At 34.9% G+C, this 17,144-nt stretch overlaps 1 protein-coding gene across 4 annotated transcripts in view; it reads left to right on the top strand.

Moving 5' to 3' along the window:
• The window catches only part of STAM2 (signal transducing adaptor molecule 2), a 56,531-nt gene that overhangs the window by 20,247 nt on the left and 19,140 nt on the right, over positions 1-17,144 (top strand). For all 4 annotated transcript variants that reach the window (XM_036858391.1, XM_036858392.1, XM_036858390.1 and 1 more), the window contains exons 2-7: positions 9,648-9,732; positions 10,664-10,739; positions 10,850-10,948; positions 11,863-12,009; positions 13,575-13,644; positions 14,181-14,367. In XM_036858391.1, the coding sequence (XP_036714286.1) occupies positions 9,648-9,732; positions 10,664-10,739; positions 10,850-10,948; positions 11,863-12,009; positions 13,575-13,644; positions 14,181-14,367 (664 nt within the window). The remainder of the gene's footprint in view (positions 1-9,647; positions 9,733-10,663; positions 10,740-10,849; positions 10,949-11,862; positions 12,010-13,574; positions 13,645-14,180; positions 14,368-17,144) is intronic.

Below are 17,144 nucleotides of genomic sequence, written 5' to 3'. Positions count from 1 at the left end.
TCATTCCTCTTTAGTAAACAAGCAGAGAACTGGAACCTCCCTCTTAAGCCCCCTAGTGCTGTTGCCTTTTGTTGCCACATGGTGTTGCTATTGAAGCTTGATCCTGTGCAGCCCCTTGATGTCTGCTCAGCGGTGAAGCTCTTAACTGGTCCAGAAGTTTGCACAGACTTCACTGGGGGCACATGGGGCCTCTTAAAGGCTATTAGAGTTCATGTAATCAGAAGTTCTGCTATTGTTTCCTACTTTACAGCCATTGGATCAGGGTTATAGCATATGAAGGAGCAATGAGCATCATTCATTCATTCAACAAATATTTACTCAGCACCTGCTATGTGCATCGAATACTGTTTTATGAATTGGAAATAATAATAGTGAACAAAACAAAACAAAAAATTCCTGCCATAATGCAGTCTACATTCCTTCTGAGGATTGGGCGGAGGAAGAGTAACAGTGGCAGAGACAGACAGTAGATAAGATTAAGTGTTTATGCTATGACACATTTACAGAAAGGCCTATGCATGAAGTCCTGACCTCTTTTAATTATTTTGTGTTTATTCTATATGAGACATCAATATGAATGGTAACAGTAAGTGTATCAAAGAAGAGAGACTGAGTACTTGATGTATTTAAAATTATAGTTTGCTGATGACTTCTCACTAGCATGTATAGGCACTTTGTGGTCACACTGTATATAGTGGTGCATCATGCAGCTATTAAAAATGTTAGTATAGACATATATTTATGAACATGGAGAGATGTTTATTATAAGTGGAAATGCAGGTTAGGAAATGATACATTTAGTATGATCACAGTATCTTATCTGATTGGTAAATTAGGGAATAACTGGCCCTACTGATGCCCTTTGTCAGCATAGGAGCTAGCTAGTCTTTCCACAGCCATTGAGTGATTTCTTCATGGAATAAGTTGTGCAGGGGCTCACCCCTGAGGGAGAGCTCTTTTTCTGTCTAGTGCTAACACGTCTACCTCTGGGGCTGTTAGCAAGCCCATTTGTCCAGCACACCTAAAGCTTCTATTAGTAATGACAGTGATATTTTATTCTTTGTTTTGTTTCTCAACTTGTTCATTTGCAGGGAAGTGGTTATCAGTTTTTGGGTGCTCTCTTTGGACACCTTATACTTACAAGCCTATTTTATTTAGTTTTACACATATTTTTATTATTTTTCCATATACCTATATAGGAAGAAGTCTGGGAAAATATGCATCATAGTTTTCCAAGAGGTTTGTAGAATTAGATTTTTGCTTTCTTTTTCTTCTTGTCTGTACTTTTGAATTCACTGGAGTTATTAGATATGTAATTAAGAAATAGTTAAGCATTTTAAGCCTCTGAAAAATATAGCTTGTTCTGACTTTCCCTGTAGAAGAGTTAGTCATCTTTGTACAAGGGAAGAAGCTGGACCTGAGTAGATATGTTTCCGCCTACAGAACTTGGTGCTTGAGTCTAGAACTTATGGTAGGCAAAAATATATTACTTTTCTAAAGTCTCTGACTTGTCATTTCATCACATGTCAGAATAATTGCCTTTTATCCTTAAATTGTGTTAGGCAATTTGCATGATTTTTAAAAGTTTGTTACAGCATTTAATTGAGATCAACTGGATTCTGTATTTTTCTTTCCTAGTTGCAAAGTATAGCTGTTTGCTGATAAGCCTGTTTATTTTTTTGGTTTCTTTTACTATTCCTTGCCTTTAAAAAAGGAACTACTCTAGATTCCTACCATCCTTCCTGCTTATCATAGTGATAATAGTACCCTTATATGTATATAGTACCCAGGTTTGTCTGTATTTGAAATTATAAGATATATTTATTAAAAGGGGAAAAGACATAAAGAAAATGTTTCTAAAGTGCTAGTTTTTATATCCCCACTTCTCTATACTAGTAGAAAAAAATTGTATTGTCTCTCTTGATATTGAAATTGTAAAAGAGTAAACATGCTACATAATTAAATTATTATAGTTTGCCCATGTTTTTTAAAAATTTACATTTTAATTTTTACTTTGATCATGAAATATTTCAGACCACAAAAAACGATACTGAGAATAAAATAAAGAATTTCTGCATACTCACTTTGCAACTTAATAAACAAAACTTTACAAATACAATTAAGTCCCTGTGTACATCGTTTTAATTCCCCGTCCACCTCCAGTTTGGTGTTTATCATTCTTGTGCGTATGTTAATATATTTACTGTCTGTATATGTATATCTAAAGAATATAGCATACTTTTAAATGTTTTTTTAAAACAAAGTTTTAATTTTATATGAAACATTCATATATTGCTAGTAAGAATGTAAAATGATACAGCTGCTTTGGAAAACTGTTTGCCATTTCCTAAAAAAATTGAACAGAGTTACCGTACAACTCAGCAGTTCTCCTAGGTATATGCCAAAGAGATATGAAAACATATATCCACGCAAAAACTTGTACACAGATGTTCATAGCAGCATTGCATTATTCAAACTTAGCCAAAAAAAACACAAAGAAAACCCCACCCAAATGTTCATCAGCTGGTGAACGGATAAATAAAATGAGGTATATCTGTAGAATGAAATATTATTCAATATTGTAAAAAGAAATGAAGTACTGATACATGCTTCAACATGGATGAGCCTTGAAAACATTATACTAAGTAAAAGAAGCCAGTTACAAAAGACTGTATATTATATGATTTCATTTATATGTAAAGTCCAAAAAATGTATAGAAACAAAGTAGATTAGTGGTTGTCTAGGGGGAGAATGGGCTGTGATTTCCCATGGTTAGGGATTTATTTTTAGGATGATGAAAATGTTCTAAAATTAGATAGTGGTGATAGTTGCACAATTCTGTGAATATACTAAAAACATTGAATTGTACACTTTAAATGGTGAATTGTATTGGAATGTGCATTATATCTCAGTTCAGCTGTTTTAAAAGTTCATGTGAATGTTATATATACTATTAGCTTTTTAAACTCAGCATAAGCCAAACAAATCATCATTTTGAGATTTATAGATTTTTGGACAGTTCAGTTCTTTATAACTGATTTTCACATTCTATTGTATGAATTTACTGTATTTTCTTAATCCATTTTCCTTTTTGCTCTTAAAAAAATGCTTCAGTGAACAGTTCACTCCATGTTTCCATATATTGTAACACATTTTTAAGGCTTTCTTTGAAATAAGAATTTGGTAGAATTATTGATAATTTGTAATTTATTTAGTATTTAATTATTTAGAAGACATTTTATTGGTGTACCTCAGCACATTTAATTATATAACTTAAAATTGAAATTAGTGGGCTTCCCTGGTGGCGCAGTGGTTGAGAATCTGCCTGCCAATGCAGGGGACACGGGTTCGAGCCCTGGTCTGGGAAGATCCCACATGCCGCGGAGCAACTAGGCCCGTGAGCCACAATTACTGAGCCTGCGCATCTGGAGCCTGTGCTCCGCAACAAGAGAGGCCGCGACAGTGAGAGGCCCGCGCATCACGATGAAGAGTGGCCCCCGCTTGCCGCAACTGGAGAAAGCCCTCGCACAGAAACGAAGACCCAACACAGCCATAAATAAATAAATAAATAAATTTAAAAAAAAAAATTGAAATTAGTAAAAGTACTCATTGTCTGAAATCTTTCTATGCAACTTTTATATTTGGCAAAAGAAAAGGTAAGACTTCTTAATCTTAACTGCTGTGCCTTTCTTGGTATTTTTATTTTATTTTACTGTAGTTTAACTGAAGTATAGTTAATGTAAAATATTGTTTGTTTCAGGAGTACTACATAGTGATTTGACATTTGGGTGCATTATGAAATGATCACCATAATAATAAGTCTAGTAACCATCTGTGCCCATATCAAGTTATTACAGCATTATTAACTGTATTCCTAATCCTGTATTTTTATCTCTGTGGCTTATTTATTTTAAAACTGAAGTTTTAAAATATTCCCCTCATCTATTCCCCCCCCACCCTGCCAAATCCCTCCCTTCTGACAACCACCCATTTGTTTAGTCTGTTTCGATTTGTTTCATTTTGTTTTGTTTTTTAGATTCTGCGTTTGAGTGAGTTCATGCAGTATTTGTCTCTTTGAGTTATTTCACTTAGCATAATATTCTTTATATCCATCCATGTTGTCACAAATGGCAATTTCATTTTTTTCATTTTTTTTGGAATATTACTGAGTAATATTCCATTACATACATTTATATACACACACCACATCTTCTTAATCCATTCTTCTTTTGCTGGGCGCTTTGATTGCTTCCATGTCTTGGCTCTTATAAATAATGCTGCAGTGAACATTGAAGTGCATATATCTTTTAGAATTATTGTTTTTATTTTCTTTGGGTAAATACCCAGAGTGAAATTGCTGGATCACATGGCAGTACTATTTTTAATTTTTTGAGGAACCTCCATACCATTTTCCATAGTGGCTCACCAATTTACAGTTTCACCAGCAGTTCATGAGAGTTCACGTTTCTCCACATCCTTGCCAACACATGTTATTTGTTGTCTTTTTCATGATAATCATTCTGATAAGTGCGAGGTGGTATCTCATTGTGGTTTCGATATGCACTTCCCTGGTGATTAGTGATGTTGAGCATCTTTTCATGTGTCTGTTGGCCATCTGTAAGTCTTCTTTGGAAAAATGTTCATTTCCTCTGCTCATTTTTTAAATTGAGTTGATGGCTTTTTTCGATGTTGAGTTGTATGAGTTCTTGATGTATTTTGGATATCCCTTATCAGATATATCATTTGCAAATATCTTCTCCCATTCAGTAGGTGGCCTTTTTGTTTTGTTGATAGTTTCCGTCACTGTGCCAAATCTTTTTAAATTTGATGTAGTCCCATTTGTTTATTTTTGCTTTTGTTTCCCTTGCCTGAAGATCCTTGATTGATTGATTGATTGATTGATTGATTGAAGATCCTGAAGATTGCTTGATATCCAAAGAAAACTACTGAGACTGATGTCAGAGAGCATACTGCTTATGTTTTCTTTTAGGAGTTTTACGGTTTCAGGTCTTAACATTTAGGTCTTTAATGCATTTTGACTTTATTTTTGTATATGGTATGAGAAAGTAGTCCAGTTTGATTCTTTTGCATGTAGCTCTCCAGTTTTCCCAACACCATTTATTGAAGAATTTATTTCCCCATTATATATTCTTGCCTCCTTTGTCATGGATTCATTGATCATATAAGTGTGTTGTTCATTTCTTGGCTCTTTATTCTGTTCCATTGATCCATGTGTCTATTTTATGTCAGGACCATACTGTTTTGATTACTGTAGCTTTTTAGCAATTTGAAGTCAGCTAGTGTGATATTTCCAGCTTTGCTCTTCTTTCTCAAGGTTATTTTGGCTATTTGGGGTCTTTGTGGTTATGTACAAATTTTAGAATTATTTGCTTTAGTTCTGTGAAAAATGCCATTGGTATTTTGATAAGGATTGCATTGAATCTGTAAATTGCCTTGGGTAGTATGGTCATTTTAACAATATTCTTCCAGTCCAAGAACACAGGACATCTTTCCATTTGTTTGTGTTGTTTTCAACTTCTTTCTTCAGTGTCTTGTAGTTTTCTAACTATGGGTCTTTTACCTCATTGGTCAGATTTATTCCTAGGAATTGTATTCTTCTTAATGCAATTGTAAGTGGGATTATTTTCTTAATTTTTCTTTCTGATAGTTTGTTGTTAACGTATAGAAAAGCAACATATAGTATATCATTTGCAAACAGTGACAGTTTTATTTCTTCCTTTCTAATTTGGATTCCCTTTATTTCTTTTTCTTGTCTGATTGCTGTAGGTAGGACTTCCAATACTCTGCTGAATAAAACTGGCAAGAGTGGGCATCCTTGTCTTGTTTCTGATCTTAGGAGAAATACTTCCAACTTTTCACCATTGAGTATGAGGTTGGCTCTGGGTTTGTCATATATGGTCTTTATTACTTTGAGGTATGTTTCCTCTATACCCACTTTATTGAGTGTTTTTATCACAAATGGATTTTGAATTTTGTCAAAAGCTGTTTTTATTAAGATGCTCATATGATTTTTATTCTTCACTTTGTTAATGTGGTGTATCGCATTGATTGATTTGTGGATGTTGAACCATCCTTGCATCACTGGGATAAATCCCACTTGATTGTGGTGTATGATCCTTTTACTGTATTGTGGAATTTGGTTTGCTGATATGTTTTTGAGGATTTTTGCATCTATACTTATCAGTGATATTGGCCTATAATTTTCTTTTTTTGTGTGATTTCTTTGTCTGGTGTTGATATCAGGATGATGCTGGCCTGGTAGAATGAGTTTGGAAGCATTCGTTCCTCTTCAGTTTTTTGAAATAGTTTGAGAAGAGTAGATGTTAACTCTTCATTAAATGTTTGATAGATTCACTTGTGAAGCCCTCTGGTCCTGGACCTTGGTACTTTGGTTTCTTGGAGGGTGTTTTTGTTTGTTTGAATTACTGATTCAATTTTATTACTGGTAATTGGTCTGTTCATGTTTTCTTTTTCTTTCTGATTCAGTCCTGGGAGATTGTACATTCTAGGAATTTATCCATTTTTCCTAGGTTGCCCCTTTTACTGGCATGCAGTTGTTCATAGTAATTTCTTATGATCCTTTGTATTTCTGCATTGTCAGTCATAACTTCTCTTTTATGTCTGATTTTACTTATTTGGGCCCTCTCTTTTTTTCTTGTTAAGTTTGTCTAAAGTTTTATCAATTTTATTCATCTTTTCAAAGAACTAGCTCTGAGTTTCATTGATCTTTTCTATTGTTTTTTTAGTCTCTCTTTCATTTATTTCTGCTCTGGTCTTTATTTTCTTTCTTCTCTTAACCTTTGCGTTTTGTTGGTTCTTCTTTTTCTAGTTCCTTTAGGTGTAAGCTTAAGTTGTTTATTTGAGAGTTTTCTTGTTTCCTGAGCCTGACTTCTGTTGCTCTAAACTTCCCTCTTAGAACGGCTTTTGCTGTGTCCCAAAGATTTTGGATCATTATGTTTCCAGTTTCATTTGTCTCCAGGTACATTTTATTTTTTCTTTGATTTTTTTTCAGTGGCTCATGGTTATTTAGTAACATATTGTTTAGCCTCCATGTGTTTGTGTTCTTTGCAGTTTTTTTCTTGTAGTTGATTTCTAGTCTCATACCATTGTGGTCAGAGAAAGATGCTTGGTATTATTTCATTCTTAAATTTATTGAGAGTTGTTCTGTGACCTAGCATATGATCTCTCCTGGAGAATGTTCCATGTGTACTTGAAAAGAATGTGTATTCTGCTGTTTTTGGATGAAATGTTGTATATATGTTTGCTCCATCTGCTCTGTTGTGTCATTTAGGCCAGTGTTCCCTTATTGATTTTCTGTCTGGATGATCTGTCCGTTGATGTAAATGGGGTGATAAAGTCCCTTACTATTATTATATTACTGTCAATATTTCCATTTATGTTTGTCAATATTTGCTTTATGTATTTAGGTGCTTGAATGTTGTGTGCGTAATTTACAATTGTTTTATCTTCTTGTTGGATTGATCCCTCTATCATTATGTAATGTCCATCTTTGTCTCTTGTTACAGTCTGTTTTTGTTTTTTTTTAAATTTATTTATTTATTTTTGACTGTGTTGTGTCTTCGTTTCTGTGCGAGGGCTTTCTCTAGTTGCGGCAAGCGGGGGCCACTCTTCATCACGGTGCGCGGGCCTCTCACTATCGCGGCCTCTCTTGTTGCGGAGCACAGGCTCCAGACGCGCAGGCTCAGTAGTTGTGGCTCACGGGCCCAGTTGCTCCGCGGCATGTGGGATCTTCCCAGACCAGGGCTCGAACCCGTGTCCCCTGCATTGGCAGGCAGATTCTCAACCACTGCACCACCAGGGAAGCCCTACAGTCTGTTTTAAAGTCTGTTTTATCTGATATACATATTGCTACCCCAGCTTTCTTTTTGTTTCCATTTGCATGGAAACATACCTTTTTCCATCCACTCACTTTCAGTTGGTGTGTATCTTTCGATCTAAAGTGAGTTGCTTGTATGCAACATGTATATACAAGTCTTGTTTATTTATTCTGCCACCCTATGTCTTTTGATTGGAGCATTTAGTCAATTTGCATTTAAAGTAATTATTGATAGGTTTGTACTTACTGCCATTTTGTGAATTGTTTCTGGTTGTTATTGTAGTTCTTTTTTGTTCTTTTTTCCTTTGATCTCTTGTGATTTGGTGACCATCTTTAGTGTTACATTTGGATTCTTTTCTCTTTTTTGTATGTGTATCTATTGTAGGTTTTGGGGTGTTTTTTTTTAGTAAATCTATTTATTTATTTTTGGCTGCGTTGGGTCTACATTGCTGCGCACAGGCTTTCTCTAGTTGCGGTGAGCGGGGACTATCCTTCATTGTGGTGCGCAGGCTTCTCATTGCGGTGGCTTCTCTTGTTGTGGAGTACAGACTCTAGGTGCATGGGCTTCAGTAGTTGTGGCATGCAGACTCAGTAGTTGTGGCACACAGGCTCAGTAGTTGTGGAGCGCAGGCTCTAGAGCGCAGGCTCAGTAGTTGTGGCGCATGGGCTTAGTTGCTCTGCGGCATGTGGGATCTTCCTGGACCAGGGCTCGAACCCATGTCCCCTGCATTGGCAGGCAGATTCTTAACCACTGCACCACCGGGGAAGTCCTTATTGTAGGTTTTTGATTTGTGGTTAGCATGAAGTTTATGAATATCAACATATAGATATATATCGAGACATATACACATATATATAATCATATATATATTTTTTGACTTGATGACTTCTTTTTTTATTAACTTATTTTATTTATATATTTGGCTGCATTGGGTCTTTGTTGCTCTGCACAGGCTTTCTCTAGTTGAGGCAAGCGGGGGCTACTCTTTGTTGTGGTGCGCAGGCTTCTCATCGCTTTGGCTTCTTGTTGCAGAGCACGGGCTCTAGGCATGCGGGCTTCAGTAGTTGTGGCACACAGGCTTAGTTGCTCCGCGGCATGTGGGATCTTCCAGGACCAGGGCTGGAACCCATGTCCCTTTCATTGGCAGGTGGATTCTTAACCACTGTGCCACCAGGGAAGTCCTGACTTGATGACTTCTTAAGTTCAAAAACATTCTAACCACCTTACATTTCCCTACACACACGTTTAATTTTTTTATGTCATATTTTACAATTTTTCATTTTTTGTATCCCTTAATTACTCTTGTGGTTATAGATGAATTTACTGTTTTTGTCTTTTAACCTCCTACCAGCTTTGTAGGTAGTTAATCTACTACCTTTACTGTATATTTGCTTTTACCAGTGAGATTTTTCCTTTCATAATTTTCGTATTTCTAGTTGTGGTCTTTTCTGCTTAGAGAAGTCTCTTTAACATTTCTTGTAAAGCCAGCTTAGTGGTGCTGAACTCTTAGCTTTTGTTCGTTTGTGAAACTCATCTCTCCTTCAAATCTGAGTGATACCTTTGCTGGCTAGAGTATTCTTGTTTGTAGGTTTTTTTCCTTTAATCACTTTGAACATATTGTGCCATGTTCTTCTGGCCTGTAGAGTTTCTGCCAAAAAGTCAGCTAATGGTCTTACAGGAGTTCCTTGTGTGTAACTGGTTGCTTTTCTCTTGCTGCTTTTATGTCTTTCTTGGTATTTATTGTTATGCAAGACATCCTTATTTTTGTGTGTGCTTATCTCTTATAGAAAAGGCCACAAATGAGTACAACACTGCAGAAGATTGGAGTCTTATTATGGACATATGTGACAAAGTTGGAAGCACTCCTAACGGGTAAGATGCCCAGTCATGCCCAGTGAATGTCTAGGAGCTTAATAATCTGTGTCTCTTATCCTGATGTAACTTTGGAAGGAAAATGGGATTTTTACTATTTCCTTTTGGGGGATAAAAGTAAAGACATGCTGGTGGCTGGATTTATGTGGTTACCCTCATCCTGAAAGAACAAATGAAAAGAATTGACCAAAAACTTGAAATATTAAAATGCATAATTAAAGCCTTGTTACAGTAGGGACACATCTTAACAATGAATAGACTTAATTATTTAGGGAATTCCCCTGTGACTTAGACATGTTTAATAATGAAGTAGATAAATATAATAACATAATACATATGTACTAAAAAGACCTTTCAATAATGAATAGGTAAATGCAATAAATCATAATGAAAAAATGAATATAAATAATGGTGCTTTGGGGATGGAATGGGGCAGTCAAGCTGAACTGATTATACGTTAGAAGTTTAGAAGACTGATGAAAGCATTTGTTTTAACATTACAGCTTTTCAAAGTGCATTCATGCATGTTTATACTTAAATCTTTTGAGACTATATATCTTGCTAGTTTTTTTCCCCACAACATAAGAATTTGCTGTGTGAAAGCTCAGTCTGTCTTGAAGAAATGAAAAGGTAATTTATATGATATTGTTTTCTTGTGTTGACTGACCTTTTTTGAAATGATTTGGCTCTTCATTTTTGATTTTGGAATGTACAACCTTTGCAACAAGTTTTCTTTTTCTTTTTCTTCTTTTTTTTTAAAGTTCTACAAGTCTATGAGCAAAACATTATGTAAGATCATTTTATAGATTTAGTCCTTTAATGAAGTGACGTTTGCAGGTGTATACATAAGCTATTCTGCTACCAGATAACTTTAAATTTAAAAGTAAATGTTTGAATTGAAATTCTGAACACTTAACCTTCATTTTTTTAGAGCAAAAGATTGCCTAAAAGCCATAATGAAAAGGGTAAATCATAAGGTTCCTCATGTTGCTCTGCAGGCATTAACTGTAAGTGAAAGTCATGTTATTATTTGACCCAAATTTTAAATGTGTATTTATTTCAGTTAAGTAAGATAACACCTCAACATTTGTATATTGATTTTTATTTTAATTAATAGCTTCTTGGGGCTTGTGTGGCAAACTGTGGAAAGATATTTCATTTAGAAGTATGTTCCCGTGATTTTGCAACAGAAGTACGTGCTGTGATCAAAAATAAGGTAAATTTTAAAAAGAGAAGAAATTTAAGTCATTAAAAAATACACGTGCTGTGTTATTTTAACTATATAAAGCATTAATAGAGTTGTATAGTAAGGGAAATCATTTTAGATAGTTTTGAAATGAAAAAAACTTTCTGTCCTAAAATTTGTTGTTGCATTTGTAGCACCAAAAACTGTTTTCCTCCCCAAAGCATATATATTAGTGATAATAGCTGATCTTTATTGAGGGTTAGCAGTCACTGCTTTAAGCATTTTATGTATGCTACCTTGTTTAAAGCTTTTAACAACCCTTAGAAGTTAGATTCCCTTATCATTCCTATTTTATAGATGCAGAAACAGACTTAAGAGAAGTTAAGTAACTTGTCTAAGGTTATGCAGCTACTAAGTGGCATAGCTGATGTTCAGATCCAGGTTTCTGTGACTTCAGAGTCCAAACTAACTACCATTCTGTCCTGATTCCCATTAGAGATGGTGAGCAAAGGGGCCCTTTATTTTAGAGCAGGGTGGAGAGGGTCTTCTTGATGGGGTTGTTATTAATTTATTTCTGTTAGAAGCTCTGAAGCACTATTCTCATGCTATTAGTGGCAAAAATATCAGAATTTTAGTTTAGTTGATATAAAAAGCTTAATCTAATATTGAGAATATTAAGAAAACATAAAAGAAATAACCTCTTAATATAATAGATTCATTGTCATTGTATAAGATATAAACATTGATGTTCAAAAAGGGTAATTTTCCAAGAAACAACTATATATTAAAATGTAAATAAGCATTTATCAAGTGCTCATTTAGGCTAAGGATTGCTAGATTTTGTTGATGTTCATAAAATTAGAGAATTTTGGTGGTAATTCTCTTTGTTAAATAATTCAAGTACTTATTTTAACAATTTTTTTTCTTTGCCTTTTCTTTAAAAGGCTCATCCTAAAGTATGTGAAAAACTGAAATCTTTAATGGTGGAGTGGTCAGAAGAATTTCAGAAGGACCCTCAGTTTAGTCTGATATCTGCAACTATTAAATCTATGAAAGAAGAAGGAATTACTTTTCCTTCAGCAGGTTCTCAGGTAAGAGATCATTCAGACTCATGGTTGACCCTATAGTATTTTGAAGGTATATACCTTGGGTAAAAGCTGGGCAAGGTTTATCTTAGTCATCATTGCTCACCTGCACTCTACATGAGTCTATCTAGCGTAGTGCCTTATATTGAGTAGACATTGTAATTGTCAAGTGAATTACTTCTACAAATGAGAACTTTGAGAAGTGAGTCATCCATAAATAATCTGTTTAATGCTGCTCTGAATGTAGAGTCATGCAAAAGGCATAGATGTGTGAGAGAGCCCTTATGTTCAAGAAATTTATAGTCAATTTGGAGGGTAACTATATACATGTGAAAAATAACTAATTTTAAGTGACAAATATGGATGAGGGATACACAAGCTAGATGCCAGGAGGGAGAGGTTAACTACAGATTGGGATGGTGAAGAAGGTGAAGAGTAGAATTTTTAGGCTAGAATGTATTTCAATATGTAGAGTGGAGTAAAGAGGTCATCAAGGAAGGAATGACATGAACCAGTTCATGGACTTGAGAAAGCTCAAGACCTGTTTGTTGAAGAGTGAATATGCCTGGAGTGAATGGTGTAGTTTACATATAAGATGGGGTGAACTGTAAGTTGAGAAATTTATTTGGGGATGTAGGGGGTAGCTTTAGTAGGACAGGGGTGGAAGCAGGGATGATGAGTCACAGAGTAGGTTGTTTATTTTAGTCTGTGGGAGAAAAACACCGTGTCTTGGCTTTTGCTCTCCGTGCCTTTTGTTTTCCAGGATGTGGGCTAGGCAAAGAGACTAAGAGAAGTACTGTATATTTTTTTTAAATTTTGGACTGTAGACTGAAGACACAAAAAGAACCTTTATAGCTGACCAGGCCTAAGGGTTCAAGGTAGAATTTTGAGATAAAAACCTTATAAGTAATAAAAGGCTAGCATTTTCCTGCTCTGTCCTTCCTGCAGGTCATTCTCAAAAATTTGTGTTAAAGAACTGGTTGATGGTTCAGAATCCTGGACATCTCTGTCTTCCATGCCTTTAAGTTTAACCATGGCCTTCCTTAGTCCTCTGCTATGCCTGAAGAGCCACCACCATTCAAACACAATGAGTAGTAAAAGGGGGCTTAACGTGTATGCCTAGAGCTGCACCTGTTGTCCGCATCCTCCCTCCTCTTCTCTTCAGTCATTATCGTGGCTTCTTGCTTCTCCTGCTCGCGTAGCCCTGCGCCTCTAGCAGTGTAGAACCTCTCACTGAATGAGAGACCTGGGACCACTGAGATCAGGAAGTGCAATCAGGAAAGATTCATATTTAAGTACTTTCTGTATGCCAGGTTCTGTGTCAGATACTAAGATTTATGCAAAATGTAAGCTAGTTCGTGCTCTTTGTGATTTTTTAATGTTTTCTTGAAAATTCTGATGTTCTGTTTTAGTGCTTGAAAACAACTACTTAAAATTATCACAAAGACCTTCACTTTTAAGTGGACTCATTAGTTACATCAGTTTTTTTTTAAATTAGCATGAGCGAGTAATCATAGAACTTGTGTTTTCCTTGAAAAGGTAGTTGTGTTCATTTTACTCATACATTACAGACTGTCTCAGTTGCTGCCAAGAATGGTACATCATCGAACAAAAACAAAGAAGATGAAGATATAGCTAAAGGTAAAGAAGGGATCAAGCACGTGTAATTTAGTGTTGCTAATCTAAAAACTAGTGGAGTCTGAAAAGTAAGAGAAACAGTTGACGTGATATAAGATTAATTGAACTCATAATCGTTGTCAGTAACATGTATTTAATGTCCTACCTTTGACGAGATTACATTTCACCTTTTCTTTAATGCCAGAGTTATGAGTCAAGCACAGAAATATGTTCGTGACTTGTCCTATATGGAAAGCTACCCATATTATAATGTCACAATCTGTTTGCTGTAAAAATAATAGCTGCTGTATATGACAGACTGTGATAATAAGGAATGAGCAAAAACTTATTTTAAAAAATGTCATGGTTCTCTGCCCTGTCCCCTCTCCCCTTCCTGCCCCCACAAAAGCTAATTGTTTAGCATTTAACTGGACAAATAAAATATTTGCTTGATTTATTCTTATTAAATAGCACATTATGTAATAATTCTTATTAAAGTTTTAAAATATCAGAATTAATTCTGGCTGTCTTGTTTTTTGCATGTTAATTTTTCAAACTAGCTATTGAATTATCATTGCAAGAGCAGAAGCAGCAGCACACAGAAACAAAATCCTTATATCCATCTGCAGAAATTCAGTCAAATAATAAAGTTGCAAGGAAAGTGAGAGCTTTATATGATTTTGAAGCTGTTGAGGACAATGAACTCACCTTTAAACATGGTGAAATTATTATTGTTTTGGATGACAGGTATGTTTTAAATATTTCTAGAATATTTTGAAGTTATTAAGTATAATACCCTTAATTTAGAATGCTGGATATTCAGCTTTTGACTTTGGTGTATTTAAATCATACTAGAACCTTTTCTACCTTAGTTATTTTTTTCTCAAATTAGACTGGGTAGTGTGAGCTTCTTATTCTTTTGTTAAATTTGGTAATAAAGTATTCTTTAGATCTTGGATTAAAAATGTATTAAATAATATTGTTTATTATCACAATTGGGAAACAGAAATATTCAGTCATCTGAATGCATTTATGTTAGGAGTTGTATATACTAAAATTACTGGCAAAAAAAAACTTTAGGAAGAGATATAGCTATATTACCTTTGATCAGTGCAACCAAAAACTATACTCAGCTCCTCTGCAATTCTTAATCTGCTACTGCCTCTCCCTCGCAATTTCTCTATCACTTAAAGTTGTAATAAAGAATAGATCTGTCTGTATTGGGCCTAAGTCTATTTTACTTTGCTTTTAAAAGAAGTTGATGAAATTTAGCAAGAGTGAGACCTAATAGCTTGTTGCTATGAAGAGAGATTGCAAATGTATTTGGTATCCATTATAAATAACTTAGTAAGGATACATTAGTATATTTTTAAATGGGTAGATACACAAAATCATTTTACTTTGCTACAGTAAGTATTTATTGAGAAAATGTTATGTAAATAAACCTTGTTTATAATAAGAAAGTGAATGAGGGCACAGTTCTTTCTTCATAAAACCTAGAATAAAGTAAGGGAGTTAAAGTTAGAGGTAATTAGGTGGGATGCAGATTGTGAATGCCATAAGAGGTAACGTTGGGGTCCAGAAAAAAGCAGAATCACACCTGGTACAAGCATCTAGGAAAGAAGGCTTATACCCAGGGGGTCTATTTCAGGTGTTTGGAAAGGAATAGACAAAATTATCATTTCCAGATTCTGTGGTTGTCCATGTACAAGGTCCAAGAGAATCAATGATCAAACCATTAAAACTGATAAGAGTTCATCATGTTGTTGGATATAAGCTCAGTATACAAAAATCAGTGGTATGCTTTAATCACAACTATTTAGAAAATGTAGTAGAAAAAAATGTCATTCTCAATAGTCACAAAAATTATAAATGATCGAGGAATAAATAAACCTAACAAAGGTACATAAGGACTTTATGGAAAAAATTATAAAATTCTTTGAAAGATACAAAGGAATATAAATATATGTAATATATTTATGTAAATATAAATGGAGAGAGATACCATGTTTATAGTGAAGAAACCTTAATATTTTAAAGATTTAATTTTTCCAATGTTAATGCATAAACAGTGCATTTCCAATTAAAAGCCCAATAAGACTTTTTTTTAGAGAACTTGAAAACATTTTAATTTTAACATTAGTATGGAAATGTGAAGGTATACAGTAACATAGAGAAGGTACTTTCCCTGCCAAGTATCAAGGCATATTAACAAGCTGTAGTAAATAAATACATAGACTGTTGCAACAGGATGGAATCCAAAAATAGGCTCATGAACAGATAGCAGCTTGCTGTTTGAAAGATAGGCTATCATAAATCAGTAGAAAAATTGGTGTACTATTAAGTAAATTTTGCTGGGATGAATGGTTTTTTATGCAGTATAAATAAAATTTGATTCAGCTTCACACAGTACATAAAATTTCATTCCAAATAAATTAAAGACCTAAACGTGGGAGAGGGATATAAAGGAAAACCTGAAACTATTAAACAAGTATATAGGAGAATAGGAGTTCAAGGATAGAGAAAGATTTCTTTTTAAAAAAAAGTATAGGGATTTCCCTGGTGGTGCAGTGGATAAGACTCCACGCTCCCGATACAGGGGTTCGACCCCTGGTCAGGGAACTAGATCCCACATGCATGCCGCAACTAAGAGTTCATATGCCACAACTAAGGAGCCCACCTGCCACAACTGAGGAGCCCATGTGCCACAACTAAAGGAGCCCACCTGCTGCAACTAAGGAGTCCGCCTGCTGCAACTAAGACCCAGCACAACCAGATAAATAAATAAATATTTTAAAAAATTTAAAAAAATTAAAAAGTGTAAACCATAAAAGGTTGCTAAATTTGATTATAGAAACAGAAAACGACATGCAATAAAAGAAAACCGTAAGCATATGTTAAAAGACAGTGACAGTTTGAGAGAAGGTATTTGCATAATGCAGACAAACAAATGCTATTCAGAATACGTACAGAACTCCTACATATCCATGAAAAGAGACAAGTGACCCAGTGGGAAACGAAAAGTGGACAGAAGGTATGAACGAGCAGTTTACAGAAGAGGCATTTTGGATGCTCAGAAGTACAGATGAGCACAGCAGTGAGAGATGATTTCTCCTGTGTGACATCATGTGTTGATTGGACAGTTAACACACATGAGCAGAAATGACATTCTCACACACCGCTGAGGGAAAGGAGGATGGTGAATTGCCACAACCACTTTAGGGAACATTTGGCAATACTAGTAATATGTTCTGTGGCCCTGCAAGTCCACGTCTGTGAATAAGCTAGAGAATTGTTGCATGTGCACCCTAAAATCTAGAATGATTATTGCACCAATTTTCATAAGGGTGAAAGACTGGAAATAACCTAAATGTCCACCTGTATGGGGATGGATAAATCAACTATGCCATGTTTGTGTGATGGATCTTTAAAAGGAATAAGCAAGAGCTGAAAGTATTGACATAAAATTTAAAAGATCTATAATGACTAGCATTTATATCTGTAGAGCTGGCTATAGATATCTA

The sequence above is a fragment of the Balaenoptera musculus genome, chromosome 7, assembly GCF_009873245.2.
Source record: "Balaenoptera musculus isolate JJ_BM4_2016_0621 chromosome 7, mBalMus1.pri.v3, whole genome shotgun sequence".
In the NCBI taxonomy this organism is placed as follows: domain Eukaryota; kingdom Metazoa; phylum Chordata; class Mammalia; order Artiodactyla; family Balaenopteridae; genus Balaenoptera; species Balaenoptera musculus.
Note: the sequence above shows the minus strand (reverse complement) of the source record. Positions and strands in the feature narration are given on the sequence as shown.